At 41.4% G+C, this 22,802-nt stretch overlaps 1 protein-coding gene across 3 annotated transcripts in view; it reads left to right on the plus strand.

The window, feature by feature from the left end:
- Positions 1-22,802, plus strand: part of stck (LIM zinc finger domain containing stck) — an 80,785-nt gene that overhangs the window by 18,989 nt on the left and 38,994 nt on the right. For 2 of the 3 annotated variants that reach the window (XM_067131391.1, XM_067131396.1), the window contains exon 2: positions 802-836. The exons of the other annotated variant lie outside the window; for it this stretch is intronic. In XM_067131391.1, coding sequence (XP_066987492.1) covers positions 829-836 — 8 coding nt within the window. In that variant the 5' untranslated portion in view covers positions 802-828. The remainder of the gene's footprint in view (positions 1-801; positions 837-22,802) is intronic. 3 annotated transcript variants of the gene reach the window in all.

Genomic DNA, 22,802 nt, shown 5'->3' on the forward strand with positions numbered 1-22,802 from the left:
TATTTTATTGTAAAAATGTCATTTTTAGTATTTCTTACTTATTGATAAATAAGCCATTGTTAACAATAGTATTTTGGCAGAAAGTAAAATAGTATTAGTATGTATTTTATAAGAATTCACAATCTATCTGGGGAAAACTGTGACCACTTTTTGTGTCTACCCATAATTCCAATTACCTCATGATTTATATGGAAAACTGAAGGCTCTGTTTCTTCAGTAAAAAATACATTTTTAAAGATTTTGATAATTCATGTAATATTTTTCCATCTTTAACTTCAAGTTCATTAATTTCAAGTCACATATTTCACCTTAATTTTGAATATAGCACTGTGGGCATCAAATATCCTTTTACAAAGAATGATAGATAAATATTAGATATTTTTATTTCAGGCCTAAAATGTTACTTTATAATTTCAGCAACTTACTTGCTGTTGAATCGCATTTGTTTGCATAGCCAGTACGTTATAAGATCATTGCACACTTTAGATATGTTACCCTGTTTACACTATAGAATACAATAATTTTTTAATTGTGTTTGTTTTTTACTAAAGTTGATTTTGTTTTAACTGATTTTTGGTTTCAGGTGGTCATTGTATGCTGTTAGTGGTAAACATTCTTTCCACTACAATTAATGTGTGGTTCATACTCGTAGCCCAATGTGCTAAATTTCTTTGATGTTAGGATAAAATTATTCATGAAAATTGATTGAAAGCATCCTGTCATTTTCGTGCTAATGAGATTAAATTTCAGTGTGTCTCCTTTCTTTGATTTGCCTAATTGTTGGTGGCACTTTTGTTGCAGGGAGTGATTGTAGGTTACCTTGGAAAGATGCCGGGGTAAGTCGGCTACACCTGAATTTTAATGTTTATGGTTTATATACTAATTTTGCAGTGTGGGTGTATTCTCTGACTGTTATGTGACCCTTGTTTTTATGTACCTCTTTCATGTGGGCCCCTAGTTACATCAAGTCATACCGGACTACCACTTACTACTTGCAATTGCTAAAGTAGACATTTTGACATGGTTTCACATTGTAGGTGGAAGCCCAAATTTGCTTCCGTTTTTTATATGCACTTGTTTATGTCATTATCATAAGGAGACTGTCAGAAAAAATTCCATTATGCTAGTGCTACACTCTGCACGGTTTCACTTGCAGTAGGTATTAGGAACACATTGACTTTTAAGTATTTATTTTACTTATGCTTACGTAGAACAGGGTATGGTATGTCTGTTACTATACAGTATATTATTCCTGTAAAGAGCATGTTTTATACACCGTCCTCACTGTGTGGTTTGTCTCTTGATTTGATGAATATGTAGAATCAAGTTGTTATCATTGACTTTATTTTGTTTGTTAGGGACAACTGTTTTCATGTACTGTGCAGCTGCCAGGGATTGCAGATACTGTCTTAATGTATAAGTATTGCTAGGAAGAATGTTAATTCAGACTTTTTTAAAATAATTATGTAGTTTTATTTATATTAAGTAGTATTCTTTGAGAACAAGGGCCTATTTCAGTGGTTTAAGTACAGTTGTATGTAACTGAAGGAAATAATCCTGGGTTTTACAGGTGGAGACTATTATTAGAAGTTCATGTAGCTTTACCTTACAGCAGATATTTTAGGTGGCCTCTTTTTTTAGTGTAGTAATTAAATTCTGTACATCAAAGTATAAACAAGTTGTTTGTTGTATGACAATACAACTATTGGTGGACTAGTGTAGATTATAAAGTATGTAATTGTATACAGTACTTTAAACAAACAATGACCTTAGATGCAGTAGAACAATCCTATCAACGAAGGGCCCACAGATGAAATTTCTTGTTGCTTCTTTTTATTTCTAGTTTATCTAATATAGCTATAATTGGTTTAGGTCTATATTATAAAGATTTAAGCCTTTAGAAATTAAATAAGTAACTATAACATATCAAAACTTAAAAAAACAAACATTGAATTATTGATGGTCTCCATCAAAGTCTTAAAGTACTCTTTTAATTTTACTAATCCCATAACTGATGTTTAAAAGATCAATAATCTAACTTGGGATTTAGCCATAAGATTTTAGTTTATTCTGCTAGAAATAAAGGATGAAAATAATGTCTCTCTTAATCATAATAGACAATGGCTGCACTTCTGTTTAACCCTAGGTTTAGATGGCCACTATAATTATTTCTGCATTTGATAAAACAGTAGTTTAGAGAACTAGAAGAGCTTCTTTATCACGTAGCTTTCAAGTCTGTGACTTGTATATTTATTTTATTTTTTAACGGAAGTTGCATCATAATGCTATAAGTTGTTTATGCTGAATATTTTTTATTGTTAAGGAGTAAGGTTGTGGCTTTGTTGTGAGTTATTAAGTGTGAACCCCTTAGCATGTAACACAGTAATCCTTGCAGTTGTTCATTGTTTGGAAAGAATGTACAGCATATTCATATAGGAAGATGCCAGTGAGCATGGAAGATTGGCACCCATTTGAATGGTGTTGCTTTGAGCAAGACTATTGTTCTGATTATCATCAGCATTTTCTGATGATCCAGCTTTGCTGAAGTCTTGTATGCCATAAATGTCAGAGTAAATGTTACCAAAGGACATTTTCAGCTTGGTAAAGTCAGATAAAAAGAGCTTGAATTCCCTTTGGTATGTTGATCATAGGTACTATACATACACACCATAGTTTTACAAAGGCATTTAAGCCAGTGCTAATTGCGAAGGAGCATGAGGAAAGAAGGAATACCTTTTCAAGATTTGAGGGGGTAGTAACCTGCTGGTGTAAGCTGTCTGCAGCATGTGCATGTGCAGTATGCAGCAAATGAATGCAGATTTATGTTTTATGTGATACAGTAATGTAAGCAGTTCAGAAACTACTCAGTTGCATTCAACTCAAAATATATTTGGGATAAGGTCATATAAAGATTAGGATCAGAAGAGTAAGGAAAGAGCATGACAGAGAAATGTTTGTACAGAGGAAAGGGGATGCAATGCTGTGTGGAAATTATAAAGAGATAAGATTGCTTGAATATGCCATGAAAACATTGGAGGGGTCGCTAGAGGGAAGAATCCCAAATTGATAAGTGTCAGTTTGGCTTCTTGCCAGATAGGTCAATAACAGGAATAGTCTTTATAAGTTGACTGCAAAAAAGTACCAGATAAAGAAAGAGGGGTTATATCACATATGTATTTTGTTGATGTTGACAAGGCATTTAACAAGAGTATCAGGACAAAGTACCATATTAGATGGACATTCAGAAGGCAGTGGTTATTGTACCATAACAGTGCCTGCTTGAAGGTTTTGGCAGGTTTAACAGAGGAACATGTTATAAATACTATTGGTGCCCCTCAAGGATCAGACCTGGGTCCTTTGCTGTTTGTTTCGATAGTAAAGAGGGAAGCCACAAAGGAGTGTAGAAAGGGAGTCCCTTGGAAGCAATAAATGCAGATGATCTGTTAACAGAATTGCTGGAAGAAGGTAAAGGCAGTCCCTGGTTATCAACGGCCTCAGTTATCGGCAATCTGGTTTTACGGCGCTTGTCTAGCGATGATGATAACCGGATTTTCAACACCGATTCCCGGTTATCAGCTCCAATCTCCAGTTATCGGCGGCGCTGATCCTCGGTTATCGGCACTGATAACTGGATACTGGCGCTGGTAAGTGAGGATTGGTGCTATTATCGCCAATTTTTGATTGTCGGCAATTTTCGGTTATCATCGCGCTGTCGGGAATGGAACCCCGCTGATAACCGGGGACTGCCTGTATAGAAAGTTTAAAAGATGGAAGAAAGGACTCGAAAAGGGTGAATATCAAAGTACAACAAAAAGCTTATTCAGACATGAGAGAAAGTAAAGTAAAGTAAAAGGTAGTCAAGAGATTGGCCATATGAGTGTTTAGATGATCAGGATTGCAAAATGTACTTGAAGTAAGAGATTTAAGTGTTTAAAATATGTAAAAAGCAAAAGAGGAAGAGAGGGAAAGGAAAAGGCATGTTGAAGTAAGAGGAGATTTGAAAAGCAGAACCTTTATGTTGCCTCACAGACACACTAGACTGTGAAGCAGTTGTTAAGGGGCACTAAGAAAAAAATATCAACAGTCTGGGTGAAATGAAAAGATACTGATAGGCTACTAAATAGAAGTATCTCGGTAGTAGAAAGAGCAAAGACTTAAGATGTTTGCATAATGATTGTACAATTCTGTGCTGCAGAAGCATGAGCACTGAAATAGAAAGGGTGTGTTTATAGAAGGCTCAGATTCTTCAGCCATTTTATGGATAAGGAATTAGTAGAAAGGTGTTAGCAACTGGAAATGAATCAGTTTCCAAATTGGAGAGGATTTGTCCATGGAATGGGAAGGGAAATCATGAAGACTTAGTTCGATGTGGGTTCAGGTGAAAAATACAGAAGACAGAAGAGTGGAAAGTTATCATTACACATTTAATAAAAAAAAAATGTAATATCATTAATGGTGATAGAGTTGCATTGCAAGAAATTTCTGGACTTAAGTAGTCATCACAGTAATTTATGATGATTTAGAAGTCAGTGAACATATCAGTAATTCATGGATAAACATTACAAAGTGCATATGTACTAACTTCTGTGTGATATTGTCAGAAAAGGTAGGCAGAATAAGTGTAGCTTAAACTTTATGGCCATGCAATCAGTAAAAGCTTTACAAGTGTTTCAGACAGCACTTGAATCAAGGCTGGTGTACACTTTTATTTCTCCAGCACTTAGCATGAGAGGAAAAGATACGTTACTTACGAAAGAAGGTTGTAAGTTGCAAAATAGATCTGCATTCTAAATTGGTGATTAATGAAAAGGAAAGACCTACAATTTGCCATCATTTGAGATGCACTCATGGAGGATAATACCAACAACTCATAAGAGTAAAGTTTGCTGGCTTAAAGTGGCTTAGAGGGAAGGAGGAGGCTGTGGTAGACATTAAATACTAGGACAAAGTTAGTAAGCTAGAATTTTGGATAAGTTTATACTGCACTAAACTACAGTTACTGAGATGCATGGAGTGTCTTACCCATATTTGCAGTTTGAACTTCATGCAGGGCACTTATAAACTGTGATTTCATTTGAATTCTTATTCTGCTAGGTGTAAAGCTGTTCCTTAAGGTTTTTCTAGCAGTTATACAATAGCCAGCATTTTCATGCTTTTTTCTGTCCATGTATGCTGAGTCAGATTTCAATTTGTTCTTGAGGATTTTTGAAATTTCTACATTGTACAGTATTCTTTGTGTTAGTAAAACTTACAAGGCAAAATGTTTTTGTGGTTAGTAAGTGCTAAATAAGGATATATTATTAATAATCATGGATACTTCACTCATATTCTGTAACAGTGACAGACCAGAGCCCTATGCTTTATAGCCCTATTTACTGGGTATTTACTGTACTGCATACATACAAAATGGAAAAGAATGTGAACACAGTAAAATATGGTATATGAAATATGAAAACATATGTTTGGAACAAACCTCTGAGGGCATAAAGTTACCAAAGCAAGAGAAAGTTTTAAGAAAAATGAAGATAAAATTTAGTAGGCTGAAGCTAAATAATGCATATAAGAAGTATGAGAAAGTGGTTCTTACCCTCAATTGTTAACAGGATCTGTTTTCTTGGAAAAAATATTTATCCATTGCTGGAGCACATAGGGGTTTGTATAATTAGGAAACAAGAATTGTAAGATTTCAGATTCCGTGGCATTGTTGTCAAATAATGTTATGCATAAGTTGAGTGATCCAAACTTTTGTATGATGGAAGTATGTATATGTATTTGAAGAATCATTTTACAGTAATTATCATTTTGCTTTAATTATCCCAGTTAACTTTGTTCTTGGTTGTTATTGTCATCCAATTTTGATTATTTTTTGTTTTGAAAGTATCCCAAAATTGGATGTGTTCACAAAATTGCAAACCTCTCAGTTTTTCCTGTGCATTGATACCCAGTAAAACTGATAGACTAGAAGAGTGTTGAATTATTGCTTAATCTAGAGAAACTATGGTTATGGTAGCTCTTAAGTGAATCCTCATTCCTTTCAAGGGAAGTCCTTTCATCTTACATGTTGAATGCCGTCACTCTCTTTACTTTTCTACACAACACAGTATAAAGGTGGTAAATACTCTTTTGGCGCCTTTATCTCTTATCCATTTTTTTTATAAACTTGAAATTGCTTTAGTAACTGTTATTCAGGACATGATCAGAATTAGGTATTTTTCTCTGTTTTTATAGTAGCCACTAGTGTGTGTTTGAGAATGATGATGTAGCATATTTCCAAATTTATTGGTTAGATCATTTATGTTTTTATACTGTACTACTGCGTATACCTTTTGTATCTCTGGTATAAGTACTTTTCATATCCTGAAATGTATTGCATATTTGCTTTTTAATTTTAATGCTTTATTTTTATTGAGTTAATCATGTAACTGTACTGCTTAACCCTCTGGTGATCCAATAAATTTTTTGCCGTAAGTGCTCCGATGACGTGATTTCCGTGTCATCCGTAAGTTATTTTCAGGGGAAATTCACAAAAAAAAAAAAAAAAAGTCATCTGAAGAACACAAGGACTGCATCATTGCTTGGGCAGATCTTGGACCTACAAGAAAATGCAGTTTTCACTTTTTTTTCTAGCATTATTTATTACCGAGTAATTACGAAAAATGTCAGTACACATATACACACACACATACATGTGTTGAACGCCGTAGTTCGGCAGGAATTTATGCATGCGTAGATAATTTTTTTTATGCCTGTTTGTGCATCTGTAAATAACTTCATTGTGCATGTGTTATATATCATTCGAACATTCATTCCTTGTACTTTATTGTGCTGAACAGCAAAATGTAAAAATATCAACGTTTCTATATAATAATCATTGCCATATATTCTCTTAGAAAAAAAAGATTGTCCGTAATCTAATGACAATTGCTCAATTTTATTTTAACAATACATATATCTTTCTTTTGTGCATTGTATAAGAAATTTATTCAGCTTTCTATTGCCACCTTTATTTTTTTTCTATCTTTGTTCTTTACTTAGGTATGATATGAAACGTCACCATAAGTAGGTTGGAAAATCTGAAAACTGCAATCCATAAAAAATTAGCATTTTTTGATTGGTAACAGCTAATTAGCAAACACATTTATAGCAAAATGATTGCTTCCACGTGAAATTTCAAACATTTCCACACCATTTACGTATAAAATAAACTTCCCAAACCTAATCATTATATTTTTCATGGTTATTAAAAAAATATCTACGATTTTCGCTTAAAAATTTCACATTCATCACATCTTTTTTTTATTATTTCTAAGCCTTACAAAGATTTTCTGATTGCTTAGGAAGAAATTCAGTCATTTGCCGACATCATAAAACAAACCAGAAGCATATATCAGTTATAGTTCGGACGTATTGATTTTTGCAAAGAAACTCTTCTGCGCAAGCCCCACTTTTCCCTCCATGGTATAAGTGGCGTACCGGGTAGCGCTATAGGAACCCCCGTAAGCGCGAGAGGGTTGAGTGAAAGTGAGGCAGTTTAGTCACTTTTTTTTTTATAAATCAGATATATACAGGCAGTCCTCGGTTAACGGAGATCCGGTTTAATGGGGCTTGTCTAGTAACGAAAATTGGCAATTCTCGGCTCCGAAACTTGCCGATTTCCACTTATTGGCGCCAATAAGCCCCAAAAATCGCAGAAAAAGCCCTGAAAATCGCCGATTTTCAGTTAGCGGCCATTTTCGGTTAGCAGCGATTTTCGGTTATCATCACACCCTCAGAATGCAACTCCCCTTGATAACCGGGAACTGCCTGTATTATAGCCTATATTATTAATAATTTTTATCCTTATTCATTTTGCTCTGTTGCTGAGCATTATCAGGGGAGACAGAGTTGCTAGGTATAGTTGGTAGGTATAGGTTGTTGTGCAGTTTATATGTTAAGTCCATAGAGAAGGTGGGTTATAAGTTAGGTCTATGGCTTCTCTTAAAAATGACCCTTGTTCTCTGTAATTTCTCGAGGAGTTATGTATTTCTCTTATCAGAACTCCTTAAGGTGAGAACTAGACTCTGGGAATAATATGATTTGACAATGAGGTATAGAAGTACAGTACAGAGAAGGCCATGCATTGTTTTTGGACTTAAACTTGAAAAGTTCACTGTCCAGCTCTCTCTGACCAGTTTACGTTTCATCTTTGCGTGGAAAGGGCATCAATTCTTGGAGAGTACAGCACCATGATGATGAGGGTCAGGCTGTGCTTTTTGAGTCAGCAGTTTCCATTGCTTAAAATGCTAAAAATAATGGTAGATAGGAGGGAATGATGATGTTAACTCTTGGATGAATGGTTGTGACCATTTATCAGGACATTAGCCTAACACATAATGATCCCAGTTACAGAATTCATAGTGGAATGAAGATCTGCTGTCAGTGATTTTAGTCTGGACTGTTTGTAAAAAATGTTGAACTAGAAATTTACTTGAATAATTTGGGAAAGGAAAAGTGTTCATAGAAGGGAGCAGAGTCAGAGAAGAGCCAGGACATGAGTAGAGAGTGAAGAAGTTCTGGAGATGTCACTTCTAATACTGTACCTGTCCAAGAGAAAAGCAGCTGCAAGAGACCTGGCTGCTGTTGCATAGGGAGAATGTCTGCTACTCTCACAGTAGTTGTGATAATTGTGGTGTTGTTAGAAGAACTATGGTCTGAGTAAAACATAAAAGCTCAGACAAAATGTGGCCAGAATAATACGTATAAGATCAAATATTTCCTTAGAAACACCCCTCATTATTAGTTGTAATTTTGACAAAAGATAGCAAGACGGAAGCTGTTTAAGCAGTTGAAAGGGAACTAGATCATAGTGGTACTTAAGTTTTTGAAATGAGAGAACTTATCCATAGTGACAGTCATTGAGCTTGTCAGCTGGGATAATTTTTTTGTTCTGGTCTGAGGAAAGGTAGATATAAGTATGGGCACAAGGAACTGGGGCATGAAGACTCATCACCCAGTACAAAGTTGGTTGTGAGACACAAAGTGTTGGTAGTGTGAGATTCAAGAGAAATGTCAAAAGAGAGACTGATTCTTTATTATTCTTGACAGGTATTTATGAAACAAAAAGCGGACGGAAAGGTAGTGGCTGACCCGAGTCCCCCCGCTGTGTCCATACAGAATTTGTGTTTTCTGACAAGCATAAAAATACGTACAATATTCGTTACATGGCATATAAAAGGTAGACATACCTATCGGCGGAAAGGCTGTATAATGATGCATAAGATGAGGTACATAAAGAATCTGAAATAAAGACAGGTAATATACATGACATGATTAATGAACCTCTGAAGGGAGAAACACAAGAAAAGAGAGGCGATTTGTCACCCTTACAAATACTCCCCCTCTCCAAGACAATAATTAGAGGAGCAGTTATTGGATGAAATAACCTTAATCACGGAGGTGCTGGGCCAGTTGGAGCGGGCCCCTGCTTCTGGAGAACTGTGGGCGCAAGGTGGAGCTGACACCTGGGGTTGGCTGGGTGACTTTTCTGGGCTGCCCCAGGCCCCGCCTGGGTGGGGAAGCGGGTGTGTCTGCAGGCAGGTATTGAGGGGGGACTCTGGGATGCCTGCTTTCTTCTTAGCATACTTCGCTGTCCAACAGGAATGCGGGTTTCAGCCTGTCAATGGTGATCCAGTCCTCCCGCCCGTGGATGTCGAGGAGGAATGCTTTGTTGGCTCGCTTGATGACTCAGTGGGGCCCCCCTGTAGGGCCTGGTTAAGGGCGGCCAGCGGGTGTCCACCCTGACGAAGACGTAGGCGCAGGAGTGTAAGGCGGTGGGCTGTAGATGATGGTTCTGCCAGTGAAGGTCTTGTGACAGGGTGCGAACTTTTGTGCGAATTCCCTCAACCTCAGGAGCGGGGTGTCGGCGCCATCGGCTGATGGCGGGAAGAATTCTCTGGGGACAGCCAGTGTTTCCCTGTAGACTTTCTCAGTAGGGGAGGCGTCGCCATTTGCTTTCGGTGCAGTGCGGAGACCCAGCAGGACCCAGGGCAGCTGTTCCTTCCACCCCTCTTCGGTGCAGCGTGCCATGAGAGCTACTTTAAGAGAGCGGTGTGCCCTCTCGACCATGCCGTTTGCTGCGGGGTTTTATGCCATTGTGCTGTGTAGAGTTGGAGACCCAGAGCTCTGACAGGAAGGCAGGACCCCTGTCCGTAGTGATGCTGTCTGGCACTCTGAAGCGGCTTATCCAACTGGAGAGAAGGGCCTCTGCGCATGATGTTGTTGATGCTTCATCCACTGGGGTTGCTTTGGGCCAGCGAGTGGAGCAGTCTGTGACTGTCAGGAGGAATCTGGCTCCCCCGACTGTGGAAGGGGCCCGACAACATCGATGTGGATGTGGCTGAACTGCCAACGAGGCTGGGGAAAATCACTGATCCGGACTTTGTGTGCCAGGATGTTTGCTCGTCTGACACGGGATGCAGCTCCTTGCCCACTGGCGGACGTCCTTGTTGATGCTGTGCCAGACGAACTTGTCAGTTATGAGGTGCGCCGTTGTGCGCCCCAATAGATTGGAGAGACCGTGGACTACGTCGAACACTTGCTTTCTCCTCGAGGCGGGCAGTAGGGGGCGTGGGCAGCCTGTGCTGGCGTCGCAGAGGAGAGTTGTGTCCGAGTTTGCTAAGGGCACGTCTTTCTATTTGAAAGCCGTCGCTGCCGTCCTGTAGTCTGCCGTCTCTGGGTCCGCTGCTTGTTCTCTCGTGGGATCTTCGCAGTCAATGCCGAGGTGAAGGGAATTGATTTCTACTCTTGACAGAGCGTCGGCCACTGGTTTTTTCTTGCCAGGAACGTAGTTGATGGTGCAACCGAATTCGGAGATGGCGGTCAGGTACCGCTGTTGCCTTGCAGACCATGCGTCCCCCTGCTTTGCAAATGCATGAACCAAGGGTTTGTGGTCAGTTAGGATTGTGAATTCGGTTCTCTCCAGCAGATACTTGAAGTGCCTCACAGCCTGGTAGATAGCTAGCAGCTCTGTCGAAGGCGCTGCAGCAGGTCTCAGCTGGTGAAAACTTGCGGCTGAAGAAGGCCAAGGGCTGGGGCATGCCGTTCACCAGCTGCTTGAGTACCGCACCGCAGGCAATGTTGCTGGCATCCGTTGTCAACCTGAGGGCAGCCGCGGGGTTGTGGCGAGTTAAGGTGGTGGCACTGGAGAGGGAACTTTTCGTTTGAATGAATGCCTGCTGTTGCGGAGCTTCCCATGTTAGTGCTTTTGGTTTTCTCTTCAGGATTGATGTCAGGGGTACATGATATGGGCGATATCTGGGATGGAGCGCTGGTAGTAGTTTATCATCCCGAGAAACTCCTGAAGGGCCTTGATGATTTGTGGTTCCGGGAAATTTTCTATAGCTTTTACTTTAGCGGCCGTGGGACGCACTCCTGCTGGGGAAATCTCGTGGCCTAGGAAGTCTACTTTTTCTTTCCCGAAAATGCACTTGTCGAACCTGACAACTAATCCGCTGTCCTGCAGATGTTTCATGATGGTGCGGACGTGGCAAAGGTGTTCCTCTGGGGACCTGGGGAAAATGAGTATGTTGTCGACGTAGCAGATGCAGAAAGGCAGATCTCCCAAGATGGTGTCCATCGGGCGCTGGAATGTGGCACCTGCATTCCTGAGACCGAAAGTGAGATAGGAAAATGTGTAGCTCCTGAAAGGCGTGATGAAGGCGGTTTTTGGGACGTCATTGGGATGTACAGGGACTTGGAAGTATGACTTCAGTAGGTCTATCTTGGAGAAAATTTTGTCTCCGTGGAAGATGCCTGTCAGGTCCTGCATGTTAGGGAGGGGGTAGGGGTCTGGTGTTGTTACCAAATTCAGGCGCCGATAGTCCCCACAGGGCCTCCATGAACCATCGGATTTGTTTACCATGTGGAGGGGAGATGGCCGCGGACTTGATGCCTTTTTACAGACGCCCATGCGTTCCATTTCTGTGAAGGCCCTTTTGGCATCTTGTAACTTCTGGGGGGACAGTTGTCGGAACTTGGCATGGGTTGGTGGGCCCATCATGATGTGGTGGAAGATGTTGTGCTTTGCTGAAGCCCCAGGTGACTGGAGCAGTTCTGGTTTGAATACGTCCGGGAACTCCTGTAGGAGGGACTTGTAGCTGTTGGGGGCCGTGGAGCAGATGGTGGGCATTCCAGTTCTGGTGGAGAGCTGACAGGAGTGGCATGTTCCTGTGTCGAGGAGGCGTTGTCTGGTGACGTCGACTAGAAGTCCGTGGTGCCCTAGGAAGTCCGCGCCCAGCAGGGATAACTTAACATCCGCTATGACGAAAGGCCAGTGGTATCTGCGCCCCAAGATTGAGATAGCCTGGGTCGTTGTGCCATAAGTGCGGATGGGAGTTCCGTTTGCTGCTATGAGGGCGGGTATTGAGTCAAGTATTTTTTATAAACCTTCCCTAGATGGCGGGAAGACCAACTGCATTGCCCCCCGTAACTACCAGCAGGCTTCGTTTGGAAATTTCTTCCATGATGAAAAAACCTGCTGGGCAGAGGGAGTTGGGTTTCGCAGCCACAGCTGTTACTTGTGGCTGCCTTTGTCGTTTTTTGTGAAAGAACAGGGAGACCTGCAGGTTCTGGTGTTGGTCCCGAACTTTCTATGGTAGAAGCACCGCACCGGGTTTGACCATGCCTTGTGCTCTCTGAGTGGCGGTCTTTTCTTATAAGCACTGTCGATGTCTCTGTCGTCGTCGCCGTCTTGCTCCAACAGTTTGCAGGCTCCCAGGACAGCGGCTGCGATGGCGGTGGCGTGTGTCGAGGCTTTGGTGGCCTCGCACAGTTTCTGGGCATTGTCGACTAAGGGATCCATGTCTAGGTTCTCTGCATCCCTTATCTGGCTCCGAACTTCCCATGGGAGGCGCCTAAGGAAAATTGCTTTTGTTAGGTCTATCGTCCTTTTCCTCCCATTCTCGTCGTGGCCTGGGAGTGTTATCAACCCCTGCAGCTGGCCCCAGGCTTCCCTGGGTGATGCATCTCTGAGGTGCTGGGATAACAGGTCGAATGTGCGCTGCGCTCTCTCGGACACAGGCATGGAGTAAGGATTCAGCGGTTGTTTTTTAAGTCCGTGTATGTGACTTTGTCCGGTTGTGTGTCCAGCCAGGGGGCGATTCTGTTGAATACTTCTTCCGGGAGTGCCTTCATGACTATTTCTGATTTGGTAGCATCGTCTGAAATGTGCAGCATGCAAAAGTACGTGTCTGCGCGCCGGAACCATGATGCTGTGTTTTGGTGCGAGAACTGGGGAAGTTTGACGGTGTCTGGCTTTGTTGGCAAGAGAGGCGTACAGACGATGCTTGCGAGTTCGCATTGAGTTCTGCTTCTGACATCTTTACTTCTCACACACCAAAACGCGGGAAAATGCACCGTATTGAGTCCGTTAATGGTGCTGATTTGTTCGAGAGGTTGAATGAAGTGCCAAAACGTGCCCTTGTGGGTAGGCCGTATTTAGTCCGTTAATGGCACGGTTTCTGCCAGGGAGGGTGCTATCAGAAGCCTAATTTTTATGCTGTATGGTAGGGTGCAGCCGTCGTTAGTCCGTTAATGGCTGGGTCAAAACCGCACTACCTGTCCCTGACCCGGGGTTACCAGTGTGAGATTCAAGAGAAATGTCAAAAGAGAGACTGATTCTTTATTATTCTCGACAGGTGTTTATAAAACAAAAAGCGGATGGAAAGATAGCCAGTGACCCGAGGCCCCCTGCTGCATCCATACAGAAATTGTGTTTTCTGACAAGCATAAAAATACATACAATATTCGTTGCATGTCATATAAAAGGTAGATATACATATCAGCGGAAAGGCTGTACAATGATGCATAAGATGAGGTACATAAAGAATCTGAAATAAAGACAGGTAATATACATGTCTTGATTAATGTACATCTGAAGGGAGAAAAACGAGAAAGGAGAGGCAATTTGTCACCCTTACAGTAGTGACTTGCCTATCGAGAGGGATAACATCTTCATCACTGACTATTGGCAATCAATTTGGACCACAAATACGGAATAAAGTAGGATGTAGGTTCTGGCCCTATTCTCTTACATTTATGACTGTAACAGGAGTAGTCAAAATAAGGAAACAGTTGTGCTTTTCATCTGAGAAAGGCAGTATGAATTAAAACAAAAAGCTTTTTCCACTGCCATTTTGAAGTCTGCATCCTAGTACTGTAGTAAATATAAATTTAAGTTTTACAGATAACTATTTCTCACTTCTGGATTGTTATTTGGCAGATGAATCAGATTTCAGAGCTCGGGGACCAATCATCGGTTCGTTCATTGAATGGTTATTCAGCACAAATGAGTTTTATGATTCCTTTTTGACTTACAAAATATTAAAACAAACCTTAAAGTTCCAAAGAAAAAACTTCCTATTTATCCTGGGAGTCCCCTCCTGCAGAGAGATTTCATTGGTGAAAACATATGATAGGTGAGCTGGGACTACTCTTGAGTTGGGAATAATCAGGTGATACCAAGTTTAGCCAGGTAAAGCATTTATTCAGTACTGGTTTTGATTGTCAGTAGCTTGGTATTGAGATGTAAGTAAAAGTAGAAGATTTGTATACTTATATGACAAGTGAAAATTTATTTCAAATTTTATATAATTATGGTATTCCTTATTCATGTCTTATATTATACTGCATGTTGATACTTGAGGACTGTAATGATCTGCAAGTTTTGCATAACAGTACTTTTTTTATATGTTCATAGTTACACAGTATTTTGGTTTGTAATTATACACTGTCCTGTGGCTGTTATGGTATTCTTGAGGTGTACATGTATCTTGTCAAATTCTGCTTTGCACGTTTTGTATGAACAGAATGGAGAGAATTCTCTTTTGATCCTTTATGGAGTTTTGCTACTTGTAAATAAAGCTTTCTGACATATATAGGAAGCCTCTTATTTTACATGCCTGTATCCATATTCTTGTGTGGATAGGGTAATCAGTTTTCTTGAAGGTCCTAACCCAGCTCCTGAAAATAGTCTCCTTGTGCATATTAATACACAGAGTAAACATACTGTGTTTTTATATTATAATTTTGATCTCACTTCATTGCAGCATCGGTGAGTATCTAATATACTGTACATATAGTTTTATAATAGTATCTAGAATTTCTCAATTGTGTAAACATGTGCCATTTTATTGTGTGATGACAGTGGTTATTTCCTCGTATTTTTTGAAATGCAGTACCTAAAGCATAAAGGAAAGAAGCTTAAAGGTCTGTGTCTCTTGTTGTAAGTTGTTATCTTCATATTCACATAGTAAGCAGTTTCTTAATGTTTTTATGCTGATACCTGTATATATATAATTCAATATTGACCAGGACAACTTGACCATTTTTATTTTGGAATTTTTCTTAGGCCTCTCACTTTACAGTGCAGTGTAGTTGTAGACTACTGGTGTTCATCATCACTGGGCTGGACTCATGAAAATTATCGGTCCATCAACCTGATGCCAAAAAATATGGATGAAATTTGATGTCACCTGAACATGATCCTGATTTCCCATGGCATTGTTGTAATGTGCTTGTTCTTGAACTTAGGTTTTTGTTTGAATAAGTAATTGCTTCACATCAGTCTTCATTATTAAGATTCCATCTCTACCACATGGTTCAAAGTCAATAAGGTGGCTGCATCCATGATTACACATTAGTCTGTGACCATGATGTTGACTGAGTATGGTTGTCTAGTAATCCTTTTTGTGGGTATTATTTTCAACTCTTGGAAGGTGTGGCATATTCATGAGTTAATGTCATCAGCTGATAAATGTGATTATCATAGTTTGCACAAAGGGTTTCTTTTCTTACCACAGGATTTAGTATTTACAAAAATGCTTACTCAGTCAGTGGTAGTGACAGGTTTTCCAGCCATAAGACTTTCTCACCTAACGGTAGCTTACAAAATTAGACAACAATATTGTTACATTTAACAGGGTTACAGACAAGGGGGTATGATGTAAGTCTGATGACTTTGCTGCCTCTTCAGACCCTATTCTTCACAAAAATCTTTAACCAGTGCTCAACTCATATGAGGTGTTACTTGATATTAAACCCTAGGTACCCTTTTCTGTTTGTACTAGTCAGTATAACCAATGTAAGACTGAGAATACCTTTGAATACTCCCTTGTATTACATGACTTTACACTTAATCAATCACATGAAGTAACACCTAGGACATTTGATGGTTGACACATGACTTTCTTATAAATAACTTACCAAATAATTACATAGCTATAGTTCCAACTTGTGTGGCAGCCTTTTTTTAAAAAATCGTTGGGGCACTTCGATAGTTTAGTGAAGGTGACAGGCCCCGCCCACTAATGGGAGTACTGGAAACGACTTGGCAGAAACCTAATTCTGTTTCGTCCAGCTCTCAGGTGACACGGGGGTTTGCTGCAGCTTTTGTTTACTGATTTTCGGTTGTATGGCTGGATTTCGGTGAAGTATTATCGCGTATTTTGAGTAGCCTTCAAGCTTTGATAGCTTTCAGGATCAGTTTTCCAGTTTTTGTTGTTACAGTCATACTCCAAACTTACGCGAGGTTAGGTTCCAGAGCCCCTCAGGCAAGGTGAATTTTTGCGTAAGTTTGACATGGTCTTTAAAAATGCTAATAAATGTTTATTTCTAGAGTTTAAGTACTAAATATGACCCTAATCATGCTCCTAAATTATTAAGCTAACTTTTAAATGAAACTAAAGTTAGTGTAATTTTATTTAAAATTTAGCTTATTACCCTTAAAAAAGAAATAAATGGTTGACATAAAAATTGAGTACTGCATAGTTTTATAATAGCGCGTTTACAGTAGGTGTGTACATATACTAATGTTACCCCTAATTCATGGGATGCCATTTTCTTTTTCACTTAGAGTAAAAGCTGTTTTCTTTGCGTCACTAGGTAAACTTCATGCATGACAGTCATAACAAAGGTACAATTCAATAAAACATGTACATAATGTTCGTAGAAGGTAGTACAGTACAGGTAATATTCATTCAATTTAAAATTATATACTGTACAGGTAATGACGTACAGGGAAATAATTTGTAAAAATATGTTTGAGTGCTAACTACGAGAGAGAGAGAGAGATACTCATACTGTAATACAGTAACTGTACTGCTTTTGTATCGTATTTATGTGCAAATATATAAATGCAAATTTTCCATTCTGATTTTACACCTAAAAACACGAAAACTTATAAAATAGTACTTCAAAAGTTAAACACTTTCTGCAGGGGTATCATCTTTGAAAAGTGCAGTAACTTTGTGAATGGGTATCACATCTCGTAAAAGTACACCAACTGAACGTGCTGTAATTACATGCACATACAGATTGTGCCAGCACTTTTCTCTGAGGTTAACAAAGTAGTTTTCAAAGAATGACACTTATACAACTCTTAGTTACATCTCCGATATTACATTAACGAATTCATTTTATCGAACAAGCGTGACTGAACAACCTCATTTTGAGGTCATGTAAAGTCCTAGTGACAAAGACTTTGCGAATGGACATAATACTTGTATGATATTTATGTACAAAAATATAAACATAAGTTTTCCGTATCGATTTTACAGTTAAAAGCATGAAAACTTATAAATGTACTTCAAACATTAAACAAGCATTTTCTGCAAGGGTAGTATCTTTGAAAAGTGCAGTAACTTTGCAAATGGATATCACATCTTGTAAAAGTACACATGTACAAAAATAAAAATAATACATTTTTCATACAGATTTTACACTTAAAAGCATGAAAAGGGATTTTGACGAAGGAAAAATCTATTTCTGGGGAGGGGCCCGTGTCACCCGGTGAAAAAGTCCATTCAGCACTTATTTCTAGGTAATTCCGTTGCTAGATACCAGAGAAAAGCTAAATGAAACGCTGGAGTTACTACCCCCAGAGCGAGCTCCATTAGATGGAGTCGTGTATGGTAAAGGGTGAACGATACAATCACGGAACCCTGCCCTACAGAAATTCCCAAAGTCAAAAGTCCCACCGAGAGGTGCCGCTACAAACCCATGCACCACTCATGGATTGTACACAAAGCATCGCTAGTCGCATTCCATGAAAGCACCACCCCACTAGAATGATGTTTACTATGGGAGGAGACAACAGAAAACAGGGTGGGTCACCGGGTGACACGGGCCCTCCCCAGAAATAGATTTTTCCTTCGTCAAAATCCCTTTTCTGGATCGGGTCCCGTGTTAGCCGAAAAAAATAACAGAGCAATAAATATCATTCTTATGCTGTAAGAGACAAGGAAATGTTAGGGGAACATGAAGACCATAAGTCCACCAAACAGGTTTAATTACTAGCAATAATTACAAGTAATGTACAAATGGAACTGGTGGGAGATTAAAATTTAACATGACAATGTATAAAACATACTTAAACATAACTATTATACAAATAACACGGTCAGGGGACAAATGCAAGGTATGCCTGACTGGGGTGAATGTAAGGGGGTAACTGAGGCAGTGGAGGAGAAATATGACTAGGAATCAGAAAGGGTTCTAGAGGGAGGGACAACGTTCCCTGCCGCTACTGTTGAGAATTTAAGAGCTTCTAAAGATTTCAAATAGTGACGTTTGAAAAGTAAGGGAGACTTCCAACCAGTGTACTTGGTAAGATCCATGAAATTCATATAATGGAAGTAGTTAATGGAGGTGGCCACAGCTCTAATATCATGAACCCTTGGGACTGAATCAGTATTAGCTTGTTTGATGAAGTACAAGATCTGTTGTCTAACAGCAGGCATAGAGATATTACCCCCCCCTTCTCTGATAGAGAGAGGCCCAGATGAGATTTGAGAGGACCTGTTTAAATAAGCTTTCAATGTATGAAATGGGCATAGGGACAGGTCTTGAGGAGGGGAGAATTTTCCAAGCGACCACCTATTTTGCGGATCTTCATTTTTGCTAGGAACTTAGGGTGAGAATCAGCAAAACCTCCCTGATGGTAGGAAGTCAACATGGTTGGTTTCCTAGAGAGTGCAGACAGCTCTGAAATTCTAGCACCAAGCTAGGCTGACTAAAAACAATGTTTTTCTCAATAAGGAAAGGTAGGAACAAGACTGATTATCGATTTCTGATGCTAATTTTAACACGTCATTCAAAAACCAGGAAACCGTATGTGGACGGATTACTGGTCTCAGTCGAAACACAGGCCTTAGGAATGGAAGAAAAGTAAGGATCTGTGAGGTCAATTTTGAAACCGCACAAAAATACTTTTTAAAAAAGCCGATTTGACTGTAGTAACAGTACTTGAGGCTAGACCTTTCTCAAACAGTGACCTAAAAAAGGAGATTGCCAAATTTGTGGTCATTACTGTAGCTTTAGATTCCTTCAAAAAGAGTGCTAGCTTTTTAACTGCTGAGTCATACTGCCGAAGAGTAGAGACCCGCTTATCTGATTCCAAGAACATGGTATTAACAGGATCAACATTAGCATCCCTCTGAGCTGCAAATTTCATAAAGTCCATAAAGCCAGGGCACCTTGAATTCTTGAGGAAGCTGACACAGTCCGAGTTTGTACTACCTGTGTCAGTTTTGGACTGGGGATTTGGACGCAGCGAAGTTTCAGTTCCAGCAGAAGTGGAAACCAGCTGCTCTTCGGCCAGTAGGGAGCCACTAGAGCTACTTGACCCTTGAATGTCCTGAGCTTGTGAAGGACCTTTAACAACAAGTTTACCGGAGGGAACAGATAAATCTTCTTCCACCTGTTCCAATCCAATGACATTGCGTCCGTGGAGAGAGCTTGAGGGTCCAGGTTGGGAGCCACATAACAAGGGAGTTTGTTGTTGAACTTGGTTGCAAACAAATCTACCTCCAGGCCCGGAACTTGGTCACAGATCCAACTGAAAGAGTCCCTGTTTAGGGACCACTCCGACTCCAGTGGAGTCGTCCTTGATAAGGAATCCGCCACGACATTCCGGACCCCTGCAAGATGAGTGGCAGACAGGTGCCACTTGTGCTTGCTTGCCAGGGAGAAAATTGCAATCATTACCTGGTTGATCCGGCTGGATTTCGAACCTCCCCTGTTTATGCAGTGGACTACTGTGGCGCTGTCCAGAACCAGTCTTATATGAATCTTCCTGGGAGGAAGAAGCTTCTTCAAGGTAAGGAAGACCGCCATGGCCTCCAGAACATTGATATGGAACTGGCGGAACATGGTCGACCAAGTTCCTTGCACTTCTTGGTGTTGAGAATAACCTCCCCACCCGCTCAGGGAGGCGTCTGTGTGGATAACCAACGCCGGAGGAGGAAACTGGAGAGGAACTGACTTGGATAAGCTCTTGACTGTTGACCAAGGCCGGAGTCTCTTCTTCAAGATGGGAGGAATCAGAGACACCTTGTCTCTGAGCCTGGTATTTGCTCGACTCCGCCATACTCTGTTTATATCCTTCAGTTTTGTCTTCAGCAACAGATCTGTCACTGAAGCGAACTGAAGAGAGCCTAAGACTCTTTCTTGGGCTCGTCGAGAGGCTCGTTTGCTCTTGAGAAACTGTCTGGTTGCTCTGGCTATCTCTTTCCTCTTGGTTGGTGGAAGAGAGAGCCTGTGAGAATTCAGGTCCCACTGGATTCCCAGCCACTGAAAACGACTGCTCGGAACCAGGCGGGACTTCTCCCTGTTTACACGGAAGCCCAGAGATTCCAGAAAGTTGATCACAATAGTTGTAACCCTCCGGCACTCGTTGACGTTGGATGCCCAAATGATCCAGTCGTCTAGATACGCGGCCAGCGCAATCCCTTGAGACCGGAGTTGCTGCACGACCGTGTCTGTCAACTTGGTGAAAATCCTTGGGGCTACGTTGAGGCCGAAGGGCATGACCTTGAATGAGTATGCCTGCCTCCCGAGCCTGAACCCCAGAAAGGGGGAGAACCTTCTTGCAACCGGGATGTGATAATAAGCGTCGGAAAGATCTATAGAGGTGGTTACGGCTCCACGGGGCAGTAGGGTCCGAACTTGGGAGACTGTAAGCATCCGAAACTTGTTGCAACGAATGTAGGAATTCAGACGGAACAAGTCCAGAATTACTCTCCGCTTGTCGGAACCCTTCTTGGGAACACTGAAGAGCCTGCCTTGGAACTTCAGATTCCTCACTTTCCTTATGGCCTGCTTCTGTAACAGATCCTTCACGAAGTCCTCGAGATCCTTGGTCGGTGACTGGTAAAACCTGACTGGTGGAGGGGGACCGTCGATCCAACTCCACCCCAGGCCCTTGGAAACTATACTCTGAGCCCAGGGACAGAAGGCCCACCAGGCCCGAAAATGGTACAGCCTCCCGCCCACTGGAGATGTCATTGGTCTGATGTTTGTTTTCTTCCTCTGGAGCCTCGACTTCCTCTGTTCCTGGGAGAGGAGCGGGGGGCTCCCCTACCTCTGTAATAGCCGCGGGGCTTGTTGCCTCTGGTTGACTGCCCAGTGCAAAATTTCCCCTGGCTTTCATATGAAGCATTGAAAGCCAGGGAGGAGACATAGGAGGGTGCAGCAAGGGACTGATGTGCCGGCTGAACCAGGACATACTGAGGCGGAGGCTGGGAAGAGGAGGTTGATGGTTGCCCAGGCAAGGGTACCTGGACAGCCTGAACAACTGTCTGAGCCGGGAGGCGTTTGAACTTCTTAAATTTCTTGCCGGACTTTGGAGATGGCCCGGCAAGTTCTGACTGCTTCCGTTTATAGGGCAAACCCTAACGAGAACGGAGACTCTGATTGACCCTAGCAGCCTCAGATAAGACTGCGTCAACTTCTTCTTGAGGGAAAAGATTAGCTCCCCGGATGGAACTTTTCAAAAGCCTATTTGGTTCCTGGCGGACTGTGGCTGCCGAAAAGATGTGCTTCCGGCAGTTCATCCGAGCTGTTATAAAGTCAAACAGGTCTTGTTGAAAACTCGCCAAGAGAGATTTCGTCAAGACCTGGAACAGAAAATCTTCACTATACACCAAAGAAGTTGCTTCTGCCAAAGTCAGGGAGTTCAAGGACCTGGTGAGCCTGTCCTTACTTTCAGCTTCCGCCTTCAGGAGCGACTCCGGGATCTTAGGGAGCTGCTCACTGAACAGGTCAGAAGCGCAGTCTGGGTCGAGACGAGACACAGTAAACGTATTTGGGGCTCCCTTCCAGAACTCGGTGCCCCCGGGCAAGACAAAAGATGTTGGGTCCATCTCCCGGAGATGAGGTAGAGGTTTACCTTCCAAGCAAGCTTGGCTGGTCAGAGAGGCCACTTTCGAAGTACAAGGAGGAAGGAGAATGTCACTTAGAGTGAACATAGTGAACACTCCTTTAGCCGGCGTGAGCCTAGTATTCTCCGCTTGCCACTCCGTAAGCGTCTTCATCAAAGACGTTTGGGCTTGATCCCTAGGATAGATGACGGTTTCTTTAGGGACCTTATCAGACCTATTCCAAATCTCCTCCTTCAACCTGGCAAAACCTGTGAAAGATTTCAAATCCGGAGGATAGAATTCTAATTCCTCCAGCCTCCTTGTGCCCAAACCCTCTATGGTAAGGGTACCCTCGTGTTCGGGAGCATAAAGGGTAAGACGCCAAGGATTCCCCAGGTCGAAGGGGGGGAGAGTGGAGGGGTCAGGAACAGAATGGGATTTGGCGCGAGGCCCACTGTCGACAAGTCCTTTGATTAATTCTTGTTGAGAGTCCACCTTTTCCGTGAGAGATTGCATCGATTCAGAAATTCCAGATAGCCTGTTATCGACTCTCGCGTCGATCTTCTCCAGAAGAAGCTCGACGAAAGAGTCTGTACCAAAGGTAGGAGGAGGGGGAACCACTTTCCCTGA

The sequence above is a fragment of the Macrobrachium rosenbergii genome, chromosome 3 (genome assembly GCF_040412425.1).
Source record: "Macrobrachium rosenbergii isolate ZJJX-2024 chromosome 3, ASM4041242v1, whole genome shotgun sequence".
In the NCBI taxonomy this organism is placed as follows: Eukaryota; Metazoa; Arthropoda; class Malacostraca; order Decapoda; family Palaemonidae; genus Macrobrachium; species Macrobrachium rosenbergii.